The 9,745-nt window shown below is 45.2% G+C and overlaps 1 protein-coding gene across 1 annotated transcript in view; it reads right to left on the bottom strand.

Annotated features, from left to right (window-relative positions):
• The window catches only part of T265_11552 (hypothetical protein), a gene marked incomplete at both ends in the record, with an annotated part of 28,683 nt that extends 19,287 nt beyond the window's left edge, over positions 1–9,396 (bottom strand). Inside the window, 11 exons of the mRNA XM_009178232.1 lie at positions 2,419–2,505; positions 2,603–2,697; positions 4,896–5,037; positions 6,904–6,987; positions 7,032–7,120; positions 7,157–7,246; positions 7,293–7,408; positions 7,455–7,576; positions 7,616–7,702; positions 7,748–7,829; positions 9,143–9,396. Coding sequence (XP_009176496.1) covers positions 2,419–2,505; positions 2,603–2,697; positions 4,896–5,037; positions 6,904–6,987; positions 7,032–7,120; positions 7,157–7,246; positions 7,293–7,408; positions 7,455–7,576; positions 7,616–7,702; positions 7,748–7,829; positions 9,143–9,396 — 1,248 coding nt within the window. The remainder of the gene's footprint in view (positions 1–2,418; positions 2,506–2,602; positions 2,698–4,895; positions 5,038–6,903; positions 6,988–7,031; positions 7,121–7,156; positions 7,247–7,292; positions 7,409–7,454; positions 7,577–7,615; positions 7,703–7,747; positions 7,830–9,142) is intronic.
• Positions 9,397–9,745: the final 349 nt, after the last annotated feature.

The raw sequence follows: 9,745 nt of genomic DNA, 5'->3' as shown, positions 1-9,745 counted from the left end.
AAATGCATTACCATTTCTACGGAATAAGTCGCCACATGTTCCAACCCCCAAACTGGAGGGCCAGGAGACTGTTCGTCAGACCTCTAACCATTGACCAACCTGGTGTGAGAGACTCTGTGAGTGTCGCGAGACACTCTCCAGTATAGCTCAATGGATCGCTGAGGTGTGCAAACCGTCACACCCCGGTAAGGTCCAGTCTCTTCGTGACGGAGACCACTCGACAGAACCACTCGACTCTTGCAACAATTTAATCGTCTAATAAAAAAGAAATTGACCATATTCTCCTACTCACGATTTTCGATGCTGGTACTCCAGACGCCGCGAAACAATGGACTCACTGGTTCCGTACCCTCAAAGCTTGCATTAAATCAATCATGCCTGAAGGTCCATATAAATTGGAAACTCTCGCACGTCGCGTCGATGTACCCTCTGCAACGCTAATTTGTTACATGGTATGTCCATTTACATTCAGTCAAATGACAGTTCTAAGTTCATGCCAACTGAACTCAAACGGTTTTTGTTCGAACAAGGCGTTCCCACTAGTCAACGAACTGCCTATAATTCATAATATAATGGTCAAGTGGAGTGACTTAATGGTACCCTTTGGAAGACCATCTACCTAGCTCTAAAATCACGAAAATTGTGTGCCACACATTGAGAGGTTGTCCTTCTTGATGTTCTCTATTGTATCAGATCCTTGTTACGCACTAGTATTAAATATGATTTACACGAACGTTTCCTACCATTCATACACCGATTAGCTAGCGGTGTCTCCTTGCCTACCTGGCTTACTGTCCCTGAACCAATCCTTTTGAAACGCAACGATCGAGTCTCTAAATATGACCCTGTGGTAGAGGTGGTGGAGCTCAACTTTTGTAATCCACAGTACGCCCACACAGTTCATGCAGATGGCAAACGCGAAACCGTATCTCTACGCCGCTTGGCTCCCGGAAGCAATAGCAGGACATCCAATCCTTTCGATTCAGAACTGGAACCAGCGCATGTCACCGTACAAAAGGAACCTCACCCAACACCATCAACCTACCGCGATTCATCAGAAACTAGAATCTTGCTTATTAACGATGCCTCGTTCATCCCATTCTAATGCAGACCAGGGAATTCACTTGGATACTTTTATACGACAACAGTGCACTCAACCATATAAAGCTGCAACCATATAAGCGTGAACGACTCCACGTAACCACCACCGCAGTTTTTACAAACTGTCGTTCACCGCAAAAGTACACACTTACTCCAAGGTGGGGTGAATGTCATGAGTATCTAAGTTTTGGGTTCCATACATCATTAACTGTGAATTTTCACTCTATATTTTCAGCTCATGTACTGTCGTTATCAGACGATCATAGCGCGCATTACGCCATTCTATTCTGTCCTCCTTCTAATCTCGACCTGGAACCATTAAACCTCCATCTAAAAACACGGAGGGAAATGTGCTGCGAATCAACTTTTTCTTGAGATAAGAGTCCTCCATAGAAACGAAATCCCCTAACAATCGAGCAGGAAGTAGTCAAGCAAGAACAAGACAGCCCAAGTTCACGTCATATCGCTTAGAAGCAAAATGGACCGGGTTCTTCCGACACGATAAGTGATACAAACCTTGCATTTGAAGCACCTCACTACATATCCAATATGTGAAGCCGCAGTGAGGTACCCTCGGAGATGGCCTCTGCATAGAATCGTGCGTCCTAGCAAAGCAGAACGTAGCAACTAAAGGATCGTGAATGCATGGTTCAAACCAAGACACATTTCAGAGAACTATTGAGTGAAGTCTCGTGCACTCGGACCAAGAAATTTCATGTAGGAAAATGCCCTCCCAAAAAAACTAGAGAAGATACAGTGTGGGTTATACAACTTGATGAAGGTCAAAAATTTTTGCGTATCTCGATGACGCTGATGGGATCTGACACTTCATTTACTTAGTGGTCCCGTCCGTTAGTAAAATTCAGACAAATTCTGATGGGAAAATTCCAATACTCGTGTTAAATTCTGACCTTCTTTGTAGGCAAAGTGCGCGGTCGGGCAATAACTAGAAATCAAAAACAGTTGAGACGTTCCAAATGATGTCTCTTGAAAAGGGGTGTGTGATTGTTCCTGAGGTTTTCGCCTCCCTAAATTCTAAGACGCAAACAAACTGTGACATCAAAAAAATCAGATGGGCTTATCGTACCAGAGACATAAAACGTCACGGACTGTCAACAACAGATGAACTTACCACACAGTTTAGATACAGACGTAGGAGGTGGTGTTTTCCACAGAGGTCANAAGTCTGGAAGAGCGGAAATGATGAATTATTCCTAAGACATAGGTCTCGATGCAGTGCTAAAAATACTTCGGGTGATAATAACTGTCAAGCGTCGACACAGGGGTACAATATGGGGACTTACCCAAGAAGCTCACAAGTGCCACACTTTTAGACATAAGCTCCTTGAAGGACATATCATAAAGTTTGGTGCCTGGCTGTACATTGTAGACGAAAGCCTCGGACTGAGCACAAAAAGCAGAAATGAATTTTGGTAGAAAAACAGAACGCGTGCAAATAGAACAAAAGACGGCTCTCGAAACAGAGACACACTCGACGAACCTTGTCCATCACGCCTTCTTTGATCTCTTCAAGTCGCTGCGAGCAAATCTTGCGTAAGTAATCTAAGCTTCCGAGTTGAGCCTTGATGGCCAAATCTAGTGAAACAAGGAAACAAGGAAGTCGCTGGCGTAGTTTCGTCTAATAGGTCAATTCGTGACAGAACACCATGAAAAAATCCTACGATGAAATCAGCGACACTATGTGATTCTCAAACTTGGAGCCTAGTACCTTCCTGTCATGTAATTGAAGTAAAACGGAGAATAATCCTTCGAGACTCAAGAAAATGCAAGGTGCAAGTGTTCAGCAAAAATGGAGTGAGAGAGATTGGTTTTAGTAATGTCTTTGTTTAGTGCAGACAGTAGATATCACAGAAAAAGCGATGGGTCCTGTTACATCTACATCAGCAGCATAATGAGGTACATAGGAGGTAGCTCTCACAATTACAACCACCAATGAAAGATGATCAGACGGAAGAGTGGATATACATTACAAGAATTCGGTGCTATTATCGAGGTTCTCAAAAAAAACTGACTCGAACGCAGTCCCACGAAGCTAGGACCAGATTTTCGAACGGATACCGCATCGCTAAGTGATAGACTGTCGCCGCACCAATGCAGCGCTCTGAAGACAGACTGTCAGGTGTAAACTAGCCATGCCTGAAGTCGATGAAGGTTGTCTCGTGCTGTGACGTCGTGCCCTGAGTGACAATCAAGTGAACGGAAATATTTTACACGAGTTTTGTGTGCGTATATTCACAGATTAAGATTCTGAAGTCTGCGTTAGCAACAGAAGGAACGGAAACAGGCGAGTGTATCGATTGACCCAGAACGGATCCACAGAATTGTTCTCGATTTGGGGATGCCCATAGAGCCTCACAAACGCAAAAGGAAAGAAACATTCCCCAAAGGAGCCTTCGTCATGGCACAAGCCATCAACATCGTCAAAAAGCAACATCAGTGTTGATGCTTCACAATCACAACAATTATAGGTAAAGCCTCAAACTGAAAAAGGAAAAAAGTGCGTAAGGGGCGGGCCTGGTACTAACTTACTCCAGGCATTCTGAGCTGCCTGCATCTTCAAACGTTCAATCAGACACCTTTGAAAAAACTGGGGGCATAACCACAATCGCCTAGCCACGATTTCTGGTAATTAATCCGGCCAAACACAATCCGCCGTTTCACACTATCTGCGAACGGCCATAAACTGCGTTTATTGTTAGGGCACACAATCTCAGAGTAGCACCTAGTCAATTGAGACGGATTTTACCATGCTACGTGCGGTATACTACATCCTCCCTCTAACTGGCCGTTTTTAGATTCACTGCGTCTTTTTATTATTTTCAGATATTCTTTCTCATAGACCTTGAAGAAAGATTTTCACATTTCTTCAGGTTTACGTAATGCAGGTGAGCTGTTTCTGTTCCAAGCAAGTAAATCCAAAGGAGGCCCATTTCAAAAATCACTGCTTGACTAAAGGAGTAATACTGGAGATTAATGTACGGGGCTCACCTGCGACGTGTACTGGGATGGTAATGCTTAGTATCATACTACATGAAGCAACCCAAGTGTCGAAACCAGTCGTTCGCGGCAAATCTCTCGGTTGTTTTTCCTAGGTATTGTCTCAAATAGTTTACTCTACTGAAATATTCCACCATCCATTAATCCGACAAGTGACTATAGGTCGCACCAAACTGTCCATGTTCTTAAATTTTGCCTGGCAGTTACTGCAATCTCAATCCGATGCACTGACGCCATTCTGCACACGCCATGGCACTGATTCGTTGCAGGACAAACGGTAACGAGCCCGGGGCAGTCACCGACAATTCATACTACAGATGTGTGGTCTCAAGAGTTTGCTGCAAGATACATGAAGGTGGCCACGAGCAGCTTATGGAGTGAGAAAGGCTGTATGAACTGTTTGGTGCTCACATTTCAGAGCTCAGGGTTACCTAGCCGGGTAGACTTGACGGTATACTAACGAAAATGAGTGTGGCTAGTCGCCCGCCTTATAACAGATTTCCAGAATAGACGTTACAAGCTATGCGAGTGCACCTTAAAGATCCCACACACAGTTTGACCCACGAATTCTGCTAATCTCTTAAGTAGAGCTCAGTGCTATAGTTAAGAGTCAAGTCGTCCACTTGTATTTGAAAGTACCGGCAGCATGTTAGGTTATGGAAAAGGGAACGAACATGACGTCTACGAAGATGCCAGAAATCCCAAATAAGGTGGAAGGAAGATTAACCTGACTAAACACGGCTCGAACGAATGCATATCAGAGGCGCTGAACATACCGTCATCCCCACCAGTGTCGCGGCCACGAAGCATTTCCGTAAACCCATTGGTTTGTTGAACGACGACTTCCAGTTCATCAGGACTATCGGACATTTTCAGCGCTTGGATGAAGTACTCGCTTGTGAAGGCATTATCTTTGGTCTTGAATGCAAATAAATGTAAAAACTGGTTCAACTTAAGTCGGTAAGATGGTCGAAAATGGTTGAAACAGTCGGCCGATAAAGATAATACGGTTCAGGAATAATTACGGAACGTCAACCGAATTCGACTAATTGTAGATCATTGGATACATTTCCCATCGACAGGCCTATGTGAACAGACGACTACTGTTCCCCGATGGAATTACTCTTTTCCAACCAGTCCCAGTTCTCCGGAGCACGAGTCACCCAGGATTCGTACGGGATCACACATAACATAGAAATTAAAATTCCGTATGAAAAAACCGGTTTAAAAAACGTATTGAAACACTAAAAAACAAACTTTAAAAAGGTAGTCGATTAAATCTGAGATAGGGTTACTGCAATCAGTTCTCCTAACTGAAGGGTTGCTGTTGTTGATCCCGGAGATGGTGATGTTGGGAAGGAGCTAAGAGGCACAAAAACAGATATAGAACATTGAGTATCACTCAAGAACAAGAGAACACGGTTTTCGGAAGATGGAATTGAGTTGTCGCAGCACCGCCCATAGCTCGTGGCTGACAAACAAAGCATATACGCAACCGATGCGGAATACTTGACTGGCACAAAGACGATGACCGAACAACAGGCTAGATAACGTGAGCATGACTACAGACTCAGTCGGTATAATAATGTTATATTCACCTGAGGTGCTTTCGAAGTCATGAACAAAAGATGCTTCGTTGGCTGGCCATTTTTAATTGCCAGAGTGCAAACTCGGTGGATGTTCGTCCACTTTTTCAACGTTGACTGAAGTACCCCTCGAAACGATTGAAGTTTCATTCACAACATCCACAGCCGATCCTTGGCCACCGAAGTGCGATTTCAGAGTAACATACGTTCGTTATCGAGGAGAAGGTTTCACAGCCCAGGGCTACATCGGCTCAGTGGTTAGAGCGAGAATTTATTGTCCGGAAGGTCCGTGGCCTGAACCCGACCCCTGCATCTCGACTTCCCCTGTCTAGGCTTGGGTAACCTGCAGTATCCCAGCCCTCGTGATTCCTTCGGGTAGCATGGTAGCTAGGCACAGAAGGGGCGTTACAGCTAAACAATCCTTTTTACATCGGTCACTTACCAACCTGCTTCGGACAGAAGGTTGGAGTGAAAGTGAACATTGTGATAGGAACGTTTCAAGCTTTCAGCAAAAGCGACCTGAAAGTCACATAAGCCGATTTGTTGACTACTTGCACTTTCTAAGCGTCGTCACACGTTCACAATAAGGGATGAAAACTTTAGGACACCGGAAGGACGATAATAAATCATGCGAATAAAAAATGGGATTCGGAAAATCTAATGACACTCGTGTTGTGGTCGCTTCCTAGTATAAATTCCTTATGGTAATAGCTTCGAACGCTAATTCATGCGGATCGAAAAGCTGCGCACCGTAAATAAACTATCAAACAATCAGCCAAAAAGGGGCTTCGTTTCAGAGGGGCTAAGTAAACAATGGTTAGATTTTAACTGGGCAACTGGACAAAGGATGTTCAGCTAGGCCTGGTTGGCGTTTCGCGTTTTGAGGGGGGATCATCAATAATAGCCACTCACTGTCCTGAATATTTGCAGGCACACAGACCTCTACAACAGCCAAAGGTGAACCAAATTTGAGCACCTTAATCATAGTCCCGGCTTCTGGTGAATCAGCTCTACTTGCACAACAGTTATGGACATAAAACATACGATTGACATGGGATGTACGAAAAGCCGTACATTCAAGTGAGGTCTGAGTCGATTGGGCAAGGGGATGATGAATGTGACTGAAGTAGAAGAAGCATTCAAAGTCAGATAACTATAATGGGGCCAAACTCAGAAATAAACAGAGTCAACAACTTACAAACCAAGCTACTGATCGATTCACAAAATCCGGATCTGACAAGAGGTTGATAGTCGGCACAAGCACTGTAGACACCAACAACTCCTGGGGGAGATGCAGTTAACGTGCGAGCACAAATTCTGAATTACTCGAGCAATATAACGAATTGCGGGGACGCGATACTCCTCATTTGGTAGGATGAAAAATAAAAGTGTCTCACTGATACGGCGGAGATACTCTGCGAGGCTTGGTTGCAGAAACTAACACATGTTACTTTTTTCCTGTTCGCCCGAGGTGCATATGTTTTCTCTGCATATGGTTTTCTCGGTTTCCGTCTCGCAGTCAAAAAACAGTTGCAATTGATCTATATAATGTTAGATAAAAATGGAGTGCGACAAAAGAAATAGAACCTTTGTCGCCCATTAATTTCTGCTGTTCAAGCATAGTACGGTAAAGTCGAACATGAGAGGCCAGATCATTAAACAGTGTTTCTGTCAAAAATGGAATCCAATTGACCTGAGATATCCTAACACAAGTCAGCTGTTAGGGAACAAACGCCGGGAAAAAACTACCTTTTAACCAAGTTGGCGGTGATCTGCTGTAACAGTCGGTGTAGCTCGGTCGGGAAAACTGTGTCCGGAGTAAGTGGCGCGTACCACGAATAGATGTAGTCACGAAGGATATAAGATATAATCTACCTCTGGTAAGTGAAAGGAAGGGAGCCGACACGCACCTGGTTGCAGACGACATCCAGTGCTAGCGAGCTGGATATTTTAGTATTTGCTTTGGCTACTCCTTCCGCATCCATAATAGCGGTCACCTTAAAAAGGATTGGTTAGTATGCTAAGACGACTGCCGAACATACTGTAGGGATTCCCTTGCTCGCAGTGCACTTGCGCTTTTGAAAAATATCGGGAAACATTTCTCTATCCATAGAGAATAGCAAGCTTGTGGGGGGAGAACAATCACGAAGGCGTGTTCAACTCACCCGAAGAGAAAGCATCCCAGTGCAACGACACTGTATACGACGAGCATGGGTCCATAATGAAGAACGGTAAATAGTACAGCTAGAGTGCACAACACTTTCCAATTCATTATGCGATCAGTTGGAAGCTGCGTTCTGATGAGTTTCTAGGCTCCACTGGAGGTGATGCTACTTCGTGCACCTTCCGAATGCATCTATATAAAGGAGTACGGTATGAGAACCTGCAGAAAGTCAAAAACTGTTGCCCCGCTAGAAGGAAGTCAGAAAAAGTAGCTGCCTCCACGTGGTTTCGTATGTGAGGAATTTAACTGGTGACATGGGCTTCGATGGACCCAACAAATGTGGCCTAGTCTGAGAAGTAGTCTCTCTTGCATACAGCAAGTGTGAAACCGAATCGATTCACGTGTCCGCGCCAATGTGCATTGAAAATGCGAAGCGCTCCTGATGACCAGTTTTCTATGAAAAATTCAGTGGTTACAATCAGGTGGGGATGAGCCAGAACACTGAAAGGTTATCACAGAACTGGATTGGTCAGAATACCTAACCTGTCGTTCCACAATATGTTCGGCCGGTTACGGCACGCTTGCTCGCCATTATTGGACTGTGACCCTTGTGCGACACCGGTATACCTTGCGGGATTTATCTCTTTAACCACGAAGAGACTGGATCCTGCGGTGGTGTGGTTGTTTGTGTACCTCCAAGACCAAATAAGCTATAGTGAGGGTATCCGCGCGACATTCGCAGTCTCCCGTACCAGGCTGTTCAATGGTTAGAGGTCTGACGAACACGTGTGACGACTTGTTCCAAACATCGCTGTCTTACGGTCAGGCTTTGGGCCAAAGGTTTTGATTGAGGACCCTAATCGTCCTCCTGTCTAGGTGTGAGCATCCCGGCAGTATCTCAGCTCAGGCACAACCATGACATTTATAATTAGCAACATCCTCGTGCCAAATCGGCCGTCAAGTGATGTCATCAGCCGGGTCGCCTTACTTGCTGCAAACAGCAGGGTGGGTAAGCGAAAACAGGCTACTGCTGACGCCTCCCTTCTTGCTCTTTCACACACTTTTTCTGTTCAACCCCACACCATTAATAACTCTCTACTTACAGGCTTAGGACCGATGACTCCGTTCGTCCTGCAACGATTTCGCTAGCAGCAGATGTGCGTCATCCGGCGCCATCCTCAGACATCTGAAAATCAATCTTCAAGCCTCAACGCCAAGTCTATCTGACCGCCTTCAATGTCCGCAGTCTGAAGCAAGCATGTCACAAGCAGACCTTGCTCTCACACTGGACTCGCTTAGCATTGGTGTGCTTTGCATCAGAAACAAGAAGTCAGGATGCCAACACAGTAGTTGAGCAAATCGCCCAATCATCTTCCACCAGTTCCCGTCTGCGCAACCCTGCCGATCCACAGGCTGCTGCGGTAGGATGCGCAGGGGTTCATATTGTCCTAAGTCACCGGGCGGAAGGATCCCCCCTTGGCTGGATACCCGTTGATAGTCGTCTCTGCGCAGTTCACCTGGCAACATCTGTGAAGGAGTGTTACAAGCGGAAAGTTTATCACTGCTTGCCGTGCCCGGTTACACCCCAACTGATTGTAGCTCTAACACCATTAAAGATAAATTGTAAGACGCCTTGAATGCCCCATTGCGGCGAGCCAAAAGCTCAGATATCATTGTGGTTGCCGGAGATATAAATGCACAAATGAGCAAACTAAGAACACCTGAGGGTCGAAATGGACTGGACTCGGTAGGTACGGACAACGGTGAACAATTGCTGCAGCCGTGTACTAACCGCAGGCTTTTTATGTAGTACTAACATCCGAAACAGCCGAAGTTGTCTGGCCACATAGCGCCTTCCAACGGCGTCCAGGCATCG

The sequence above is a fragment of the Opisthorchis viverrini genome (assembly GCF_000715545.1).
Source record: "Opisthorchis viverrini unplaced genomic scaffold opera_v5_516, whole genome shotgun sequence".
Taxonomy (NCBI): Eukaryota; Metazoa; Platyhelminthes; class Trematoda; order Opisthorchiida; family Opisthorchiidae; genus Opisthorchis; species Opisthorchis viverrini.
The sequence above is the reverse complement of the archived record's forward strand: the minus strand, read 5'-3'. Positions and strand labels throughout refer to the sequence as shown.